This window comes from Acanthamoeba castellanii (assembly GCF_000313135.1).
Source record: "Acanthamoeba castellanii str. Neff unplaced genomic scaffold scf7180000084775, whole genome shotgun sequence".
Lineage (NCBI taxonomy): Eukaryota > Discosea > Longamoebia > Acanthamoebidae > Acanthamoeba > Acanthamoeba castellanii.
The window spans coordinates 159,231-178,723 of record NW_004457271.1 but is presented as its reverse complement, the minus strand read 5'-3'; the positions used below and the strand labels follow the sequence as shown (position 1 = coordinate 178,723).

Sequence of the window (19,493 nt, the reverse complement as noted above, 5' to 3'; positions counted from 1 at the left end):
TGTGTCCTCGTGTAGGCATCCACGAGTTTGCACACTCGATCGGCAAGGACAAGTTCCTGATGGTGGGCGAGGTCTCGGGTCCTGCGCCCATGCGCCTGCGATTCCTGGGTGGTGGCCTTCCCTTCACCCACAACCTCGACGCCGTTCTCGACATCGGGTACGTCGTGGTGTAGTGTGCGTCGTTGTGAGTGTGGCCAACCACAACAACAAATGTGCGACAATGTAACGTGGCAGGGAGCAATCGAAGAGGCTGTGCAACATGTACACCCTGTCGGACCAGTGCGACCTTCAGCTGGTCTTCCAGGCCAAGGACGCGCTGGAGAATCTGCGCGAGGCTGGCTTCCTCCACTTCATCGTCCTCGATGACCACGACATGATCTGGTACCTCACCACCTTCTCACCTTCTTCTTGCCGTGTGCATGTGTGCGTGTGCGGTGCGTGCTTAATCGGGTGAATGTGATTGTGCTCAATCCCAGGCAATACGATGAGAAGGCTCGCGTGGGTCACATCAACGACGGGCCGCTGCGCGAGAAGCGCGTGGCCAACCTGACCAACGTGCAGCTGACCCTCCCGGGCATCCCCTGCATCTACTACGGCACGGAGCTGGCCCTCAACGGCCACGGCAACCACGACAAGTACCTCCGCGAGAACCTCTTCGGCGGCGATTTCGGGGCCTTCGCCACCAGGGGCTGCCACTTCTTCGACCGCCAGCACCCACCTACCTGCGCATCGCCGCCGTCGGCCATCTACGCGCTCGCGCGGTACCTCCCTGCCTACGCTCTTGTGTCGTGTTGTGTGTCGTGTGTGTCGTGTGTTGAGTAGTTGATGACACATGTCGTGTCTGACTGGCCGACGTGCGACGACTGCAGGACAAGGTCGGGCTTACGCTGCGCCACGGGCGCATGTACCTGCGCGATGTGTGCCCGATCGCCTTCACGACGCGGGCGCAGAGGGACGAGAGCGACAGGGTCGAGCGGGAGAAGCTGAAGAAGAATCTGAAGAAGCAGGGCTCGCACGACGCCGTCGACACGCTGCTCAGGCAGGCCTCGCTGTCCCGCGCGCACTCGATCGAGAGCATCGCCAGCGACACACTCAAGAATCTGAAGAAGAACAACAACCGCAACACGAAGACGCTGCGGCGGCGGCTGCTGCGGGCCAACACGAACATCGACCTGCGGCTGACCGAGGAGGAGGTCATGGCCGACGAGCACGCGCGGTGGTGGCGCGAGTCGCGCCGCGGCGAGGTGCTGGCCTGGTCCCGCATCCACTACAACTGCGAGGTGCTGGTGGTGCTCAACACCCACCCGACCGAGGAGCGCCGCGCGCTGGTCACCATCGACCGCCGCCTGCAGGAGCGCAAGCTCGAGGCCAAGCTGCGGCACCACGAGAACGCCCAGGCCACCATGTCCATTCTCTACCACAGCCAGTGGAGCGACGCCACCCTCGAGGCCGTGCTCGCCTCGCCCACCTCTTCGCTCTACTCGTCGTCGGGCGGCGCGCCCGCCACGACCACGGCAGAGGAGGGTAGTGCGACCGAGGACAAGGAGCGCATCATTCGGCAGCTGCAGCGCAGTGTGCCGGTCCAGCAGCAGAAGGACGGCCGGTTCTTCGTGTCCATCAGCCTGCCCGCGGCCGCCATGGCCATCCTCCACTGAGCCAAGGTCTTCTTGCCTGTTGGTGCGCATTGTTGTCATTAAAGAGCTGTTGTTGCATGCATTACTTAAATTTCCGGTAGGATCCCATATCTCCGCTTTGCCCCGGAGTTTGGGACATGTCACAAACTTTGACGCGTTCTTTGGGCTCGCTCTTTCTTCAACCGGATGAGCTGGCCGCAGCTTTGGCAAACCTCTCTTTCTCTCCACAAGCAGCAACTGCGGCAAGCCAGCAGGCAAGCAAGACAACACTACAATTTACGTGCTACATTCTGCGTCCTACCCACACAACATGTCAGCAGCAATGCCGCGCGTGAGCTCCACAGACTTCTTCAAGGCCACCAAGAACGGCGTAGACGACGTTCGCATCGCTGGTATCTCTTCCCCCCCCTCTCTCTCTTATCTGTGCACCTGCCCCGCGCGAGGGTGGTTGGTTGCTTACGACCGGTCTGCGGTCTCTGGGCGTGGGCGTGGGCGTGGGCGGCAGAGTTGAAGCCCCTCATTCCTCCGCAGATCCTGGTGGAGGAGCTGCCGCTCACCCCGGCCTCCACCACAACCGTGCTCGAGGCCCGACGCGAGGCCGAGGCCATCGTGCGCAAGCAGGACGACCGGCTGCTCGTCATCGTCGGCCCATGCTCCATCCACGACCCGCAGGCCGCCCTCGAATATGGTGCGCCACCCACCACCCACCCCACCCGCGTAGCACTGTTCGAACACTGTGCTGGGCCAATGCTGACGTGTTGATGGGTGGTGGGGAGTGCAGCGATGCGGTTGAAGCAGGTCAAGGAGGAGCTGAAGGACGATCTGTGCATCATCATGCGGGTCTACTTCGAGAAGCCACGCACCACGGTCGGCTGGAAGGGGCTCATCAACGATCCCAACCTCGACGAAACGTACGCTTCTCTTTTCTGTTTTTCGTGTTTGCCTCCCGCGGAGTGGCTGACCGGTGATCTTGTCTCGGTCAACAGCTACCAGATCAACAAGGGCCTCAAGACTGCTCGCGGCCTTCTCTGCCAGCTGGTTCGCCTCCTTCCCTCTGCACCACCGCTATGACGTGATGGTGGTTCATGTGAGCCTCACATGCCGCTTCTACGTCTGGTGTGGTGGATCCACAGAACGAGATGGGCGTGCCGGCCGCGGTCGAGTTCCTCGACACCATCTCGCCGCAGTTCATCGCCGATCTCGTGTCGTGGGGCGCCATCGGAGCGCGCACCACCGAGAGCCAGGTCCACCGTGAGCTTGCCTCCGGTCTCTCCGTCCCCGTAGGCTTCAAGAATGGTAACTCACACACACACACACCACGGGTGATCATGAAGCTGTAGCGATGGCGCAAAGGCTGATCTGTTCCAAAATGCGTTGTGCAGGCACGGATGGAGGCGTGCAGGTGGCGTTGGATGCGATCAAGGCCGCAAGCAATCCTCACCAGTTCCTTTCGGTGAGCAAGCAGGGGCTCACGGCCATCGTGCGGACCCTCGGCAACCCCTCGTGCCACGTCATCCTCCGCGGAGGCAAGCAGGTAACACACACACACACACACACACACACAACACTAGGCGGCCACGTGTCTTTTTTTTTACTGATTTGCCGAGCGTCACTCTTCACTAGGGTCCCAACTACGACGAGACGCACGTGCAGCAGGTCATGGAACAGCTCGAGAAGGCGAAGCTCCCCACCAGCATCATGATTGACTGCTCTCACGACAACAGCCGAAAGAACCACCTCAACCAACCCACCGTCGCCCAATCCATCGTACGTCCGACTTCCTCTAAGACAACACACACGACTCACACACGACTCACACACACACACACGACACACACACACACACACACAACACCCGTTGATGATCTCTGTCGCTGATGCGAGTGTTGTCAATGGTGGTGCAGGCTGACCAGATCGCGGCGGGCAACGATTCGATCACAGGAGTGATGATCGAAAGCTTCCTGGTGGAGGGCCGACAGGACCTGCCCAAGGAGGGTCCGCGCTACCTGCAGTACGGGAAGAGCATCACCGACGCCTGCCTCAGCTGGCAACAGACTGTGCCCGTGCTCCAGTCCCTCGCCTGCGCCGTCCGACGACGACGCGGCACACCCGAGGAGGCCTCGGCCAACACTCAGTAGACGCAAGGCCACACCAATGAAGATACAAAAACAATGATTTTATTTACTGCTGATTGGCTCAGCACGCCGTAGGTCAACACAACATCACCTGAAGCAGAAGATGGAGAAAGAGCTCTTGGAATTCTGCTTCACCAGGATAGAGCTGTGGACTTTCCATCCCTGTGCTGGGTATCTTTACACTCATACCATCATCTTGACCCATGTACAACACTTAGGCTCAATGTTACCATCTGCCTGATGCCCAAGCACCGTCACGCGTGCAGCAATGGACTGGCTTGCCTCTTGTTTTTGGAACGTGAGCTTGAAATCATCACCTTCTGCCGAAACTCCGCCTCTTTGTTTCGTTCAATTTTTTGATTTCGTTTCATCTTCACCGCCATGGCACAGACATCATCATATCGATTTGACCATATTGCTGTCGGGGTGTGGAGCATTGCCGATGCCGTACCCTTCCTCGAGGATGAACTGGGGGGTAGCATTCAGCTTTGTTTTGTTTTGTTTTGTTTTTTTTTTCCTTGATCAAAACAATTATTATTTGTTTTATTCTTTCTCACAAGGAACTTCGTTTTCCCCACTGCCCACCATCTCCAACTCGACACAGGCAAACCTTTGGGCGGTGCGCCCAACCCGGTGTTTGCCAGCGCGCAGTGGGAGTTTGCAAACGGAGGCGTGCTCGAGGTACTAGCCTCGGGGCTGCTGTTCGTGAGTGTACACGTTGCTGATGGCAAGTTCCTCTTCATGTGCCAGGCACTTGACCCACCGCCGTTCCTCGATGAGGCGAGCTTGAACAAGAACTTCATGCATCAGTTCCTCACCTCCGGCGGGCCGCGAGTGCATCACGTCACCTTCAAGGTTTGTTGACACACACCACCGCACACGCACCACTGCACACACACGGCACACACGGCACGCAATGACAGTGTGATCCAATGTAGGTGCCGAATTTGGACGAGGCTATCGCGAGCGCGGAGGAAAAGGGGTGGAAGGTGGTGGGCGTCAACAAGCAGTCACCCTCGTGGAAAGAGGCCTTCATTCACCCCAAGCAGGTCCGTTACTTTTCGATCGTGGAACAACACTCCCGGAGCGACACTACTGTGGTGGTGTGTTTGCAGTGCCATTCGCATTCACATGCTCACGCTCACGCTCCCTCTTGCCGCGGTACAGGAGGGAGTGGGTATTGTGGTCCAGCTGGCCGAGCATCGTCCGGAGCTGCGACCGCCGTGGCTGGTCGAATTGGTCGAGGACCCGAGCTTCATGAACTCGATGGGCTCACACTACAAGCGACCCAGCTTCGAAAGCGACCACCCCTCGGTGTCCGTGGTCGGCCTCCACCTCTCCGTAAGGAACCGGGATGCCGCCATGCGGCTCTGGCGAGACACCATCAAAGGAACCCCCGAGCAGATCAGGTTGGTTAAACTCCTTCAAAGAGTTCTACATTACGCTCTCTAACCGCTATCGTGTCGTGTCTCGTGTCGTGTCTTGTGTCGTGTCTCGTGTCGTGGTCGTGTAGCTCCAATGTTGTAGCCTTCTCGTGGCAGGAGTCCCCGATGAAGATATTTATTCACTTCAACGACGCGTCGGACGAGGGCGTGATGCACGTGGAGCTGCAGCAGGCTCGCCCCTGGAAGCAGAACCCGAGCACACTCATGCTCACCCAGCGGAGCTCATCACCGCTCCCGCATCCCGTCATCGGCGCCCCCTTCCTGCTCACCGCCCCATCCACCTCTCGCCTTTGACCTCTTGGTCATCACAATGACGGGACTTCGCAAACCCAGTCACACAGCCGTTGTTCAACTTTCTCAACCAGCCAACCAACGAGAAAATTGAGTGCGATTCGTGCAGAATCATAGATTAAAAGGCGGCTTTTTACCACACAAAAACCGACCGCCCCCGGACAACATCATCTGATCTGCAAAGATTGATGGGGCACGGCACACATCGGACCGTGATCGAGGACAAATTGGCATAGCTGAATGACCGAAGTGGTAAGGAGGGTGCCTCCAGATAGTGCTGCAATAAATTCGATGGAGGGGAAGCAGAAAACAACAGCAAATGGGGCAGCGCATGAGATCCCAGCCGAGATAAACAACGTGCCCGTGGAAGGAATCGATCTAGCCGGCTTGTCCAAGGGTGCTGAAGACGAGATCAAACGAGAGACGGAGGCAAACGAGCTCATGAAGAAATCAATGGAACACCTCCAGCTGGGAACGACCGAAGACGAGGAGGAGGTGGTGTTTGAGCCAGACGAAGAGTATGTGGCTCGAATGGGTGGCCAGGCCGCGAGCTTGAGGCAGAGCAGCGGTAACATCAAGGCCGTGGGCTTTGCCGCCCAAGATGAAGGGGAGAAGGCCAAGGTCGAGCGATTCTCTCGTCTGCACACGAAGTACGACTTCATCAAGGTCAAGGTCTGGCTCGAGGACCACTACTACATCATGTCTCGCTTCATCGTGAGCCGAATGCTCACTCTCATCAAGGTTTCCCCACTTTCTCGTCATCTCCAATGATTATGCCATGCACATCAATCGCGCTCGAGATTTTTATGTTTCGTGTCACAGCTTTCATCTCTGTTAGCGCAACGGCTAATCTCATCTATCACGCTGTGCGTTGATGGCAGGTGTCGCCCGAGGACGCGATCAAAGTGGCGCTGGAGCTGAAGAAGGACCTCGTGGACCAGGGCCTCCTCAGCCTGACGCAGGCCGACCTCGAGAAGCACCTCTTCCGCATCATGGAGGTCAAGGGCTACGGCCACATCTACCGAGAACGCTTCACCATGACCCTCAAGTACCACCTTACCCACTGCTCCCTCTCTCACGTGAGCTGCAAGGCCTTGATTGTCGATTGTGCAATAAGAGGTTGTATAACATTGCAACAAACTTGTTGCGACCGCGCGCGCAGGTTCCATCACCAGCGAGTTCCGTTGATCATCATCATCGCGGGCACCGGGTGCATGGGCAAGTCGTTCCTGGCCACCCAGCTCGCGGAGCGAATCAACGTGCCCAACGTCCTGCAGACCAACCTGGTCTACGAGTTCTTGAACAGCGTCAAGTACACACACACACACTCCACTCATTCTCTCACTCTCACTCTCACACTTACACTTACACCTGCGCATCGCTCACGCGTTGGGGTTCTCCCTCATGATCGTGCGTCTACGTAGGGACATCACGACGGAGCCGTTGATCTATCGCCGCTTCGCGTCGAAGAAGGAGCTGCTGGACGACTTCCGCTCGGACTGCAAGATGGTGCGCGATGGTACGCCTCCCGCTCCCGCTCCCCGACTTCCACCGGCAAGCACTCCGCGTGCATTCAGCTGGTCCACTGTTTCTTGTCCCTCACACCGATCGTGTGTGTGTGTGTGGCTCTGGCCACGATGCAGCGGTGAAGACGGATTTGGACAAGGCGTTGAAGGAGGGCAAGTCTATCATCTTGGAAGGGTTCCATATTGATCCTGCCCTCTTTCTCCACTTGATCGGTAGCGCTCTCTCACTCCCACTCCCACATACCCTGCCACCCAACAACGATCGTTGCCAACCGGCCGGTTCTCACACCCACCTTCGCTTTCTTCTCGTTCACAACGCGCCACGCGCAGAGCACAACAGCATCATCCCCTACCCCAAGGTCAACCAAAAGAAGCTGGAAGGCGAGGCCGTGTCGATTCAACCAGCCGGTACTCTCCTTGTCCTCTCTTCCTTTTCTTGGCCTCTTTGTTAGCTCACCACCGGTTCGTCCGTGTCGCTTGTTTGTTGTCGGTATGCCGTGTGTGCCGTGTGTGCCGTGTGTGCGGTGTGCCGTGTGTGCTGTGTGCGTGCTGTGGTGGGGACACAGCAGAAAACAAGGGCAACGAGCCCAAGGGAGTGATCCTTCCGGTCATATTCAACATGAACGAAAAGGACCACCGGCTGTTTGTCGAGAACATGCTCTCCACCAGCACCTACGACCGGCAATTCGCTCAGGTACGCACTCCCCCCCCCTCCCCCGGTCTCTCTCTGCACCACAAGGCGGGCCTGGTGGTCGCTGACTGGGCACGAACGACGACCGCATCGACAGGGACTGAGCGAGGACACACATGCGCAGACGTCTGCTCTGCTCTCGAATCTGCGTTACATCCAGTCCTACCTCTGCCGCTTCGCTCCGCCCTTCCAGCTGCTGGAGGTCAAGGCCCAGTCCTTCCCCGAAACGCTGGACCACCTCCACACCGTTGTCCTCGAAGGCATCCAACAGGTTCACTCACACCTCCCCTTCTTCTTCTCCTTCTTCTTCTTCTTCGCCTTCTTGTGCTCACCTGGTCGTTGACCCGCGTTTCGTTACGTCTCCAGGCCTTCCAAATGACTTCTGCGTTCGAACAGTGAAAGCTGCGCGTCCCCACAGCGCGAGAGCCTCTTTTGCAATTCAAAAAAGAAGGAAAAACAGAACAGAAAAAGAAAAAGAACCTCTTGTCCAGGGTGTTCCACACATGTTACCCTGTATCACTCACCAGCCTTACGGCAGTGAATGTTGGCTGGCTCACATCCTCTTGCCTGTACTGTTACAACCCATGCGTTTTTAAACCTCTGGACGCGCTAGCTGGGTGTGGGGGAAGCGGGGTTAACCCAGGACCTAAGGGCGCCCATTTGCTCTGCCTGCTGGCTCGGGTCGAAGCCCATCTTCTCCCGCTCCTCGCCCACCACGTCGACTTCCAAGCACTTGGCCCGGTAGTTCTTGGCCAGCGTGTTCCTACCGCGGCACAAGCAAAAACAGAGGAGTGTGAGCGGTGGCGGTGCGGCCCACAAAAAAGAAGGCCAGCGACGCACATTTGGAGCTCCCTCAGGAAGGGACTGCGCGGCCTGGGAGACTCTGGCACCTCCTCGCACTCGGCGTTCTTCTTCTCCTCCTTTTCTTCGTCATCGTCGTCTTCGTCATTGTGTTTCGGGCGACGCGGCCCGATCGCGCTGCCACCGCCTAGGTTGCGGTACGACTTGTTCGGCTCCGGCGCCGGGGCGTCGTTCGCCTTGACAACGTTGTCGAGGCCCATGCGCTGCTGCTTGAGGCGTGAGATCTCGGCCAGCCGCGCGTTCATTGTCATGCCGGCCTTCACCTTGTGCACCGCGCCCACAAACAGCTGGCTCGCCGATTGCTCGCCCGACGTCGCCGGCGGCGTCGACTGCAGCTGCTCTCGGGTCAGGCTGCGCTTGCGGCGCTCCCTGCGCTTGGCCGCAGTGCCCAAGGTGGCGGTGGCCTTCGGCCCGGCTGCCTCGCCCTCAGGCCCGCATTTGTCGCTCGTGTCCGCCGCCGCCGGCTTCTTCCACTCGAGGCTGTCGACCGTGTTGCTCTTCGTGAGCCTTCGTATGGCCGGCGTAGACGAGACCGCGACGCTCGGCGACGGAGCTGCCGATGCGGTCACAATCGAGGCCGAACCCTCCTATCATATGTGCATGTGAGTGTGAGTGTGTGTGATGTGGTGTGCGTGGTGTGCGTGGTGTGTGGTGAACCTTGTGGAAGGTGAGGGACCGCTTCCTGCGTTCTCGGCGCTTGGCGGTGGCGCTCTTCTGCATGGTCGCGGCGCCCTGGGCCATCTGGGCAAAGAGGTCCAGGGTGCCGCTTCTGGCCGCCCTGCAGCTCTCCGTCTCGGGGTCCGCCTCATCGAACTTGATCACTGGGACCACCGTGGCCTGGGCCTGGGCCTTGGGCTCGAACTAGACTCCACCTTGCTGACCCTGCTCTCGGCCAGCTTGGCGTGGGTCCTGATCTCCGCTGCGCTCTTGGTCCGCGCGAAGCTCCCCTCGGCTCTCGAGGGCTTGGCTTCTCCTTCGCCAAAGCCCTCTTCATACTGTCATGACGCACACCGCGGAAAAGTGACATCTCTGAGACGCAGGAAGTGGTGCACACGACACACGACACACGACACAAAAGCGCGCGAGAGAGACCCGTACGTTCCAAAACTTGTGTCGGCAGGCCACCAGTAGGTCGAGAAGGCGGGGCGTGGCTGCGGCCGCGTAGCGGGCCACATCGCCGTAGCAAAGCGGTCTCAGGATCACACCCGCGAACGCCTGCCGCAACAAGAAGAAAAATATCAACACACACCCACCCACACACACACACACAACACACACGTGCGCGCGCGCAGAGCCCAAGCCCGACAACCGTGTACCGATGTGATGGAGCTCCCGCTGTTCTTGGGCAGGGTGGCGAGGAAGTGGGCGAGGAAGCCCACCACCAGCCGGAGCACCTTCAGATTGAGCGAAGGCAGCAGCGACAGCAGCGCCTTCACCAGCTTCTTCCGCTTCTTCTCCTCCTGTATGCCTGCACATCACGCGCACGCATAGCTATGATGAGACACGACACGACACGACACGACACTACCAACTACACGACAGGGAAGGACGTACTGAAGGCGGCCACGAAGGAGTCGTAGAATTCGAAGGGGATGAGCGGCGCGGGCAGCTGGTGGAGGAACACCAGCAGGAGGCCAGCCACTTTCTCCGGGGTCCGCTGGTAGGCGCCATAGTCCACGCTCTCGCCCTCCCGCACCTGCCGCACCAGCTCCGTCGTGGGCAACTGGTCGAACAGGCCTTCTTTTTCCTTGCCTGCGTGCATGTGCGGTGATACATGTGTGCGCCCGCGGTGAGTGTGTGGTGCGTGTGCGGTGGTGCGTGCCGGTTAGGGGGTGGGGGGTGCGAACCGGCGGCCAGGAGGAAGCCGGCGAGCTCGTCCACGTACTGCGCGGCGCCGCACGCAATGAAGGACGCCCCCTGGCCGGGCTTGGGACCGCTAAGACGCCACCAGGGATCGTTCTTAACGTGCGTCACCCGCGGCAGCTCCACCCCAAACACCACATTCCTCCTGCGATGCAGATACCAGCCAGGCGCGCAGTGAGAGTCAGCCATGGCGGCCACCGGCGCACTGCAACTCCATCCCCAGGCCATGTGCGGCGCTGTGTACCTCTTCCTGTTGTCGTTGCTGCTGCTGCTGATGCTACTGCTGGTGGTGTCGCTGGCGTTGAGTTGGTTGAAGGCGTCGATCCACTGGTCAGCTTGTTGCCTGGAGGCGCAGGCCAGGCGCCGCGTCTTGCCGTTGTACTCCAGCTCAAGCGCGTGTTGCTCGCCGTCGCTGCCCTCCACTCCGCCGCCGGCGGGCTGGTGCTCGGTCGCCGCCCTGGCGGTGGCGGCGGTGCCCAGCTCGTACACGCTCGCCGGGTCGTTCTCCTGCCTGGCCGAGCGGTACTTGAGGAGCGACGAGCCGCGCAGGACAAAGTACCACGGCTCCCACTGCTTGTCGCCTGCCTTGTACTCGCTCATCTCGCCCTGCTTCGCCACCCCCTTCTCGGCCTCCGGCCCGAACTGTGTAACGTGCGCACTCGTCAGCGTTTGCGGTGTCGTGTGTGTCGTGTGTGTCGTGTGTGTCGTGTGTGCCGTGTGTGTGGTGTCGTACGAGCCAAGCCTCGATCAGATTCAGCGTGCGGGAGGGAGGGGTGTCGATGGACACGAAGGCCTCCACCTCGGGTCCGTGGAAGCCGCCGACCAGGCGCCGCAGGAACTCCTGGATCTTGTGCGTCACGTGCGCGTCGAGCGACACCGGCAGATGGTCCACCTCGCCGGCCTCGGACGGCGAGCGTCCGGCAGCGCGGCTGTTGAGGTCGGGCAGCTTGGGTAGCTTGGGCACAGTGGACGCGCTCGCGCACCTGGCGCCCACCTGCGTGTGGAGCTCGACCAGCTGCGCGGCCGTCCGCACGACCAGCCAGGCGTTCGAGCCTCGCTTCACTTGCAGCAGCAGCGCCTGGGGCAGTAACACCCATGAACGTGGCCGTGTCACTACCAGAGCGAGAGCAAGTTGAAGAAGAAGAGAAGAGTTGCGGGCGTGGTGGGGGAAAAGGGTCAGCCAGGGGAAGGGGTACCAGTTGCCTGCCGCCGTTTGCGTTGGGGGCGGACTCGGCGCGCACGAGATGCAAGTGGCACGGACGAGCCTGGAGCGTCTTGGCGCCCCGCCGCACGGGCACGGCGGATGTGGTCGCAGACAACTTCTTCCAGCGCAGGCTCATTACTTAAGTTGCGCGGCAAAGTGCTTTTGAGATTTACTCAAATCGTCGCAAGAGAGGCGATTTGAAGGCCTGCCCGTCCTGAACCTGCACTTGAACCAAACCTGCACGAACCAACCTACGGTGCGCGACCGCAGAGCCATTTTAGGAAGTCATGCGCATCTATGGCCATCCTTCACGGCAGCCCATCCCTATTTTCTCTTGATTTCTTTTTGAATTTCACAAGCCCAATATTTTCTTTTTTAATTTAAATTGTTGCACAAGTTTCTTGGGTGAGAGTAGTTTGGTTACAGAAAAAGAAGAGGAAGAAGGGAATAAATAGGAGTCGTGTGATGTGGGACGGGGTTGCCCCTCCCCTCTCTGTCTCTTGCCTCCTGCCGCCAGCAAGATACATCAAGACGGTATACCATCAGGTTCAGCTCTACAACAACTGCACTGTAGTTGTTATTGTTAACAATACAGTTGTAAGCACACTAGACAACTCAAGGCAAGTACGGAAACAAGAGCGTGGGGGTAGTGCGTACGGTTCTAAATTACATGGTACGGTGGCAAAAAATCAATGAACACAAGGAAGGAACCTCTAGAAGAACATCGAGAAGTCCCGCTGCGCTTCGTTTTTCGTCCGCTCCACCAGTGGAATAAGGTCTGACTCTGGCCCGCCCATCGTAAGGAACGGATGCTGCGGCGATTACCAAGAAGATGATGACGAGGTTAGTGGCTCGGCCTCGCGATCGTGAGCAGAGGGGGTGCCTAGGCGCACCGAAAGCAACTGTGTGGTGCTCATGCGCTGTTCGGGGTCCATGACGGTGCATTTACGGATGAAGTCCTTGAACTCCTCCGACATGCCGTCCGGATCCTTGAAATCCGGGCAACCCTGGGTTGTTGTGTAAAGAGACGGCGTCAGTCGTCAGCCGGCGTCAAATACCAACAACACTTTGTGACATAGGATTGGGGGGGGGCTTAGAACCTTGGAGGCGATAAGGAACAGCGCGCGGAGCATGGACTCGTTGATGTAAGGCGGCTCGCCTTCCAACATCTCGAGCGCCATGATGCCGAGTGACCAGACGTCGACCTTGCATGTGTAGTCCTTTCCCTTGACGACCTCGGGCGCCATCCAGTACGTCGTGCCCACCACAGACGCGCGTTTGTCCTACAGGGTCCAGGCAAAGCAAAGGGTGGTAGGTCATCAGCATCTGGTGCAGTGAACGACTGATGGAGGAGTGGTGGTGTACCTGTCCCGCCCCAACGCCCAGCTGCGCACCGTAGCCAAAATCGGTGATCTTGATCGACCCGTCCAAGCCCAGCAGAATGTTGTCCGACTTGATGTCTCTGTGGATGATGGGGTTGGCTCGCGTGTGCAGGTACTCCAGGCCCTCCAAGACCACCTTGCACACGGTCGCGATTTGCGTCTCGTTCATCGTCTTGCACACCTGGCGAGCACCAAAAAACCACGGTGAGCAAGTGCTGCTGCTGCTGCTGACAACACACACACACACACCACACAGGAAGGGAAGCAGGGAGCCAACCTCGATCAGCTCCGCCAGCGAGCCTCCATTGATCAGTTCCATGACCACCCACAACGTTCCCTCCACTATGTACGAATCTATGTAGTTCACAATCGCGTGATGGTGCGAGTCCTTCATGATCTGGATCTCGTTGATGATGATGTCCTGCTTCACTTGCCTGCAAGCCGAGAGAGTCAGCCTCCCGAACGCGGGAAAAAAGAAAAAGAGACCGTAACGTACTTGGACATGATCATCTGCTTGACTGCCACCTTCTTTCCCGTTCGCGTGTCGATTGCTGAGTACACGGAGCCGGAGGCGCCCTGCACGCAAAAATCAATGGTGATGAGCGTCCATGCGCCGCGTATCGGGTGAAGTGAGGTGAGGGGAAGGAATACCTGGCCAATGATCTCCATGTCCTTGAAGATGGTGAGAGGGTCGCCTTGGGAGATGAGATCGCGAATGTTGACCTGCGGGCGAGCGGGCTGTGGTGCCGCGGCCGGAGGCGGAGCGCCGCCGGCCTTGGGCGGCTGAGGACGCGGGGGAGCTGGTCGGGCTCCCGTGGCAATTGGCGGCGTGGGTCGCGGTGGACCAGCAGCAGGTGTTGTGTCGGCAGGTGCGGGAGCGGGGGCGGGGGCAGGAACGGGAACAGGTGCGGGAGCGACAGCGGCGGTAGGCGTGGTGGGCGCAACAGGCGCCGGCATCGGAGGACGCGGCGGGCCACCAGGCTGGGAGGGACGCATGGTCGGACGCCCGGGTGCGGGCTGGCCTGGGCGCGGCGGCGGCACTCCCTGCCCGCCGGGCTGGCCGGGTCGCATTGGCGCGGGTTGGCCGGGCCTGGGCGGTGGTGCGCCAGGGCCTCGGGGAGCGCCGCCGCCGGGCGGTCCTCGCGTCAGCGGAAGTGGCGCGTCGCCGCTGGCTCCTCCGCGCTGGAGAGGCATGGGCGCGCCGTTGGGCGCACCCGGACGAGGCGGCAGACCGCGACCGGTGGTGGGACCGGGTCCAGCAGGCGCACCGCCCGGGGGAGGCGGCAAGGTGCGGCCGGGAGAGGGTCGGCCGGGTGGCGCCCCGCGTCGCATGGGACCGCCGCGGCCGCGCATCGGGGGCGGCTGGTTGGGGCGCGGCGGTACGGGCAAGTCGGCGCCGGGCGCCACCTGGACGGGAGGTCGTGCACCGGGAGGCAAGCTGATGGGCCGCGGCGGAGGCGACAGCGGGGCCTGCTGCACCAAGAGAGCACCAAGTTGAGTTCCCGTGCATGACAGGCACTGGCACGGCACAAGAGAGGACTGGCACATGTTGCAAACGTGGATGGAGAGTGGCACCTGGGGCTCGGGTTCTTGCTCGCGAGGCACGGGAGGCGGGGGTGGGGCCTCGAACTCGCCGTCGTCGCGGGGAGGTGGTGGGGGAGGGGGCTCGTCGTCAACGAACGCAGCAGAGCCGCCAGGCGGGGGCGGAGGCGGAGGCGCGCCGCCTCGAAGCAGATTCTGCTGGAACTGCATCACCTCCACAAGCGTCTTGGGATCGGATTCGATTTCCTTTTGGCTGAGGCCAGAGGTGCCCAGCATGATCTTCCATTCCTCTGGCAGACCCTACGTAAATTGTGCAGAAAAGTGTCAGGTCCATGTGCAGGCCGGTTGCCCAGCAGGCCACGTGATGCGAGCGCAGCGCACCTCGAAGGTCCCCGTTTGTGAATCGAAACCGATGTGCATTTCTCGTTTGAAATTGGTTGGCCCCGAGATGGGTGTTGCGTCCTCTTCCTCCTCCTTGACGCCGAAGAAGCCTCCCACCTGGCCCCAGAAGCCCTTCTTCTTCTTGTTCTTCGCCGAGTCGAGCTTCTTCTTGTCCTTTTCTCCCGTCTTCACGCCATTCGTGGGTGATGAGCTGGGGGGGACGATCATCGAGCCGCCCTTCGGCGGGCCTCCAGCCTGAAGACCCATCTGACGGTAGAGCTCGTCTGTCTTGAGGTCCCCAGCGAGGATGCTCGCCAGTCCGCTCTTCACATCATTATTCTCCATTTTTCTAATTCAATTCGCCCAGAGAAAGGGGAAATGAACGAATCGCGGCGCCAGTCCGTTGCTGCTTGCCGAGCCTGAGGATGGTGAAGTGAAATGGCCTTCGATTTTGCTGATCCGGCACGGTATCCACCGAGCCTGTCGCACCTGTCCCTGCCCTTGTCGCACCGTCGACAGTGCGCGTGCTACGCCCGGTAATTGCCCACCACGCTAAAGACAACCGTATTTTTCTCGGGCTTTTGATTTCTTGCACGGATTTTTGTTTTGAATTGCTAAATTGATTTTGAAATTCAAATGTCTGAATCGCATTTGCACGGGAATGGAGGCGGAGGGGCTGCACGCCAAGAAGAGGAAGAGAGGAGGAGCAGATGGAGAAGCTGATCAGTGGAGCAATGATGGCAGCGACTGGGCAGCTCAGGTGGCGCGCGGTCGAGTGCTGCTCAATGCGCTGCTCGTGATTCCGCAAGGAGAGCTGGATGACACCCACTTCGAGAAGCTGCAGTCGCGCCTCAATTCCTTCTGCCAGGGGCCGCCTCAGCTGTTCGATGCCTTCCTGCAAGTCGGCGCCGTAGAGACCATTACGGTGCCCATCCACATCTAATTGATTGGCGTGCTCCATGCATGCTGTGCATGTGCTGATTGGCTTTGTGCGCGCCGCAGAAAGGTGTGAAGGAAGAAGACTTCAGGATCGTGTCCGTGTGCTGGCGGCTGCTGGGCAAAGTCTGCCAAAGCAGTGGCACCGGACTCGAGCGTCTGCTCTCCGCCCATGCCCCGCTGTTCGACGAGTTGCTGGCACAGGCGCACTCGGCCCGTGAGCCTTTGGTTCGCGACTCGGCCTTGCACTGCCTGCTCGGCTTGACCCACGATTCTGCTGGACTGCGGTGGTACGACGTGACTGCACACAACACACACGCACAGAACACGCATACACGCACGCCAGCACACACGCACACACACACACACACACACACCATACACAGCACGCGCAGCACACGCTTCGTTGCTCAATCTCCTACGTGCCGTGCTTCACGGTCTCACTCTGCGGCTCTGCTCCTTCAGGCTGGGCGCGCACAACGAACGCATGGTGGAGGTGTTGCTGATGGACTACCGCAGCGAGAGCCACTTTGTCGCGGATTCGGCCGTTGCTCTCCTCTCTGCCTTGGTGAACAGGGAAGGTACGTACGTCGCCCACGGCCGTCGGTCTTCTGCACACTCACATCGAGCTCGATCGATGTTGGCCTCTGTGCAGGAGTCGACTCCTTCCGCTTCCCCGCGTCGCTCAACCTGCCCTCTCTTCTGTCCGACTTTCTCGAGAACCCGACCGAGGACTCGGACATCAAGAAGCGGACGCTCAACTTGATCGATCTGCTCATGCAGCACGACAAGGGACACCAACTGCTTCAGGTATTATCGCCCACTGTGGTGCGTGTGTGTTGTGTGTGTGTGTGTGGTACTCACGCTCTGCAACGCCACACATGAGCACAGCGCCACAAGATCTTGCGCAAAACCCTGCCGCTGCTGTCCTCCCCCGATCGCCTCGTTCGGTCTAACTTGCTGGAGCTTCTGGAGGATGTTCTCAAGAAGGAGCAGCAGGCCTTGCTCGCCGAAGAAGGAGCCACAGACCCCGACCAAGGTAAAGTGGTCTAGACGCTGCGCGCCGTTGTTTTTTCCCGTTTTTTCTTTCTTTCTTCTTTTATTTATTTTGCTGCTGGCTAACCTTCAGTACAGCGGCCGTGCAGGTGCTCCACGACGCCTTCTGGGCACTCTTGTCTGCTCCACAAGGCGAAGACAGCGACGAGCGACGAGTCCAACTCAGGTAACACCGGAGACGACCGACCACATTGCGACGCTACTCGCACTCGTGAGGCACTCCAGTTGACCAACGTTTAAACGTTGTATGCGCAGGCACCGCACCAACGTGCAAATGGCGCTCGAGCTGGGCGCTGTGCTGGCGCTGTGGCCGTCGACGTCCGGCCGCGAGCTCGCCGCCTCGCTCTTCCGAGTCGTGGCTGCTCTCGCCAAGGGCAAGACCAACTGCCCAATGCAACTGCAGGAAGAGCACCCGGGCCTCGCGGACTTTGTCGCAAGCTTCCACACCGTGTTCGTTCTCAAGGCGCTGCACATGTCCTCGGCACTGGTGTCGCTCTACGCCAGCTACGCCAATGTTCTGCTCGTACACTCCGCCTATCTCTCTCCTCCTCCCATATATGAGGTGCGGCTTTATTTGACACGCATCATCATCGCCTTCTTGTGTTGGTCGTGTCGTGTCGTTGGTCGTATCGTGTCGTGTCGTTGGTCGTGTCGTGTCGGTAGGAAACGGAGTGGATGACATGGCTCCTGCACCTCTTGGAGATGCACGGTAAGGACGAAGAGGGATTCGCGCACGGTGAAGACCCCAGGGTCATCAAAGCTGCGCTGGAAATCCTTTATCGGTACGTACCCACCGCACACACCGCGCCCTTGACCGCCGAGATCGGCATGCCTGCTCATACTGTGTGTCGTGTGTGTGTCGTGTGTGTTTGTGTCGTGTGTGTGTCGTGTGTATGTCGTGGTGTGTTGTGTTCTCGTCTCGGTTGGGTTCCTTCAGGTTCCCGAAGGAGCAGTGGCTCGAGCGTCTCCGGCAAGCGGAGGATGCGGCTCTCGTGTCGCCCGGCTTTCCGTCCATTCTGTGTCTCATACGACAGACCACCGACCGAGCCGTGCTGATGACCGCGCTCAAGCTGCTGCAGATGCTGCTCGCCGATGCCACCACCCAGCACGCCCTCCTCAACAACGAGGTTCGTTGGCGCCATCGAAACGAGACTTGTGATGCTAAAGTCTCTTCAATTGACATCGTTCGTTTTTACGCTCGCGCGCAGGGCTTTGGCCGCGAGTTGAACACCGCCATACGGGCGCTCGCGGTCGATTGGAACTGGGAGCTGCGCGAGTCGGCAACCACCTTCATCGCCTCCTTCTTCGCCCCGTGCGCAAGCGAGTCCGAGCCGCAGGGTCAGTCGCTGTCGTACGCCCTGCGCCACGGACTCCACGGCGTGTTGCTGGAGAAGCTGGACGACGCGGAGAGCTACGTGCGGGCAGCGGCGCTGACCACCCTCTCGTCGGTGACCCACACCGAGCAGGGCTGGCAGGCCGTGGCCAGGTCTGCCCCCGCGGACTTTGTGAGTCTCGTCACCAAAGCACTGACCGACACCGAGGCCTTTGTCAAGAGGTAACGTTCTTGTGCGACTGGTCAGTCCATTTTGTCTGTCGGCAGACGGCACACACTCACCACACACACACACACACACACACATGCACACACGACACGCACACACACACACACACACACAACACACATCAAGGGCGGCGTTGGAGTTGCTCGGGTCTTGGCTCACCCGGCGCCACACGCTGCAAGTGCTTCGCACGGCGATGGGTACACCCGACCAACGAGATGCGCTCAGGTTCCATTCCCCCCCCCAACATCTCAAACAAGTCCTAGCCCTTTGCGCTCATGTTGTGGTTGTCGTCGTGTTGTTGTTCACTCTCTCTCGGCAGAGACAGGATTGCGGACGTGATGCAGGACTTTGATTGGGAGGTGAAACTGCGCGGCGTGCGAGTGCTGTTCGCGCTCCTGCGCCTGGCCGAAGTCGATTCCGACGCGTCGGCCCTCGACCAGACGCAACGGAATCAAGACCACCACCACCAGCAGCCGTCCGACTTTCAGGTCTCACGGCTGAAGAAGCGAAGGCTGGGGAGCACTGCCGAAGAAGAGAACGGCGACGGCGCCGAAGAGGAGCGCTCCTGGCAAACGACGGCGCTGGCACTGTTCCTCGGGCTGGACGGCGACCGACTACTGATCGCCGCCCTCCAGGACTACGAGCGCCTGGTGCGACTCGAGGCCGCCAGCCTCCTCTCGCCCGCGCGCGACGCCTACGCCAAGGAGGCGGCCGCTACCGCCGGCGAAGCGGGAGACGCGGAAGAGGCGGAAGAAGAAGACCGTAGGATGGCGCTCTTCCGGCAGCAGGTGCGCGAAGTCGACCTCGGTGCGATTGTACGCGAGGCCGGGCCGCGACGAGACGACGAGGAGGACGACTTTCTCACGCGACACATTAACGCACCCGCCGTCGATCCCAACGTCGAGCAGCCCTTCCTCGACTGCCCCTTCTGAGAGCTTGGGTCAAATCCATTAACAAACATCTTTCACACTCTCGCTTTCTTCC

The 19,493-nt window shown here is 59.9% G+C and overlaps 6 protein-coding genes and 1 pseudogene across 6 annotated transcripts in view; 5 read left to right on the top strand and 2 right to left on the bottom strand.

The window, feature by feature from the left end:
* Positions 1-1,655, top strand: part of ACA1_400390 (alpha amylase, catalytic subfamily protein) — a gene marked incomplete at both ends in the record, with an annotated part of 3,812 nt that extends 2,157 nt beyond the window's left edge. Inside the window, 4 exons of the mRNA XM_004333937.1 lie at positions 16-157; positions 235-381; positions 477-783; positions 870-1,655. Coding sequence (XP_004333985.1) covers positions 16-157; positions 235-381; positions 477-783; positions 870-1,655 — 1,382 coding nt within the window. The remainder of the gene's footprint in view (positions 1-15; positions 158-234; positions 382-476; positions 784-869) is intronic.
* Positions 1,656-1,956: 301 nt separating this feature from the next.
* Positions 1,957-3,772, top strand: ACA1_400380 (3deoxy-7-phosphoheptulonate synthase; the record flags this gene model as incomplete). The annotated part of the gene is made up of 8 exons (XM_004333936.1): positions 1,957-2,026; positions 2,140-2,322; positions 2,416-2,545; positions 2,621-2,672; positions 2,768-2,930; positions 3,017-3,168; positions 3,258-3,401; positions 3,539-3,772. The coding sequence occupies 8 exons, from the start codon at positions 1,957-1,959 to the stop codon at positions 3,770-3,772; spliced, it is 1,128 nt and encodes a 375-aa protein (XP_004333984.1).
* A 100-nt stretch (positions 3,773-3,872) lies between these two features.
* On the top strand, positions 3,873-5,508 carry ACA1_400370 (uncharacterized protein; the record flags this gene model as incomplete). Its single annotated transcript, XM_004333935.1, has 7 exons — positions 3,873-3,974; positions 4,160-4,244; positions 4,374-4,450; positions 4,520-4,624; positions 4,708-4,818; positions 4,937-5,178; positions 5,283-5,508. 7 exons carry the CDS (start codon positions 3,873-3,875, stop codon positions 5,506-5,508), a joined length of 948 nt encoding a protein of 315 aa, XP_004333983.1.
* Positions 5,509-5,946: 438 nt separating this feature from the next.
* ACA1_400360 (ATP/GTP nucleotidebinding protein) lies at positions 5,947-8,121 on the top strand (the record flags this gene model as incomplete). Its single annotated transcript, XM_004333934.1, has 9 exons — positions 5,947-6,246; positions 6,387-6,553; positions 6,668-6,817; positions 6,930-7,024; positions 7,149-7,244; positions 7,362-7,439; positions 7,598-7,725; positions 7,820-7,993; positions 8,089-8,121. 9 exons carry the CDS (start codon positions 5,947-5,949, stop codon positions 8,119-8,121), a joined length of 1,221 nt encoding a protein of 406 aa, XP_004333982.1.
* A 210-nt stretch (positions 8,122-8,331) lies between these two features.
* ACA1_400350 (PH domain containing protein) lies at positions 8,332-11,786 on the bottom strand (the record flags this gene model as incomplete). Its single annotated transcript, XM_004333933.1, is given in 11 exon segments — positions 8,332-8,485; positions 8,563-9,170; positions 9,241-9,444; positions 9,456-9,578; positions 9,682-9,798; positions 9,900-10,051; positions 10,138-10,335; positions 10,431-10,591; positions 10,691-11,088; positions 11,180-11,429; positions 11,704-11,786. 11 exon segments carry the CDS (start codon positions 11,784-11,786, stop codon positions 8,332-8,334), a joined length of 2,448 nt encoding a protein of 815 aa, XP_004333981.1.
* A 577-nt stretch (positions 11,787-12,363) lies between these two features.
* On the bottom strand, positions 12,364-15,300 carry ACA1_400340 (annotated as a pseudogene).
* Positions 15,301-15,616: 316 nt separating this feature from the next.
* On the top strand, positions 15,617-19,441 carry ACA1_400330 (HEAT repeat domain containing protein; the record flags this gene model as incomplete). The annotated part of the gene is made up of 13 exons (XM_004333932.1): positions 15,617-15,880; positions 15,958-16,181; positions 16,357-16,472; positions 16,547-16,701; positions 16,858-16,930; positions 17,026-17,113; positions 17,203-17,470; positions 17,611-17,729; positions 17,885-18,074; positions 18,156-18,502; positions 18,636-18,734; positions 18,835-19,159; positions 19,298-19,441. The coding sequence occupies 13 exons, from the start codon at positions 15,617-15,619 to the stop codon at positions 19,439-19,441; spliced, it is 2,412 nt and encodes an 803-aa protein (XP_004333980.1).
* Between the last annotated feature and the right edge of the window lie 52 nt (positions 19,442-19,493).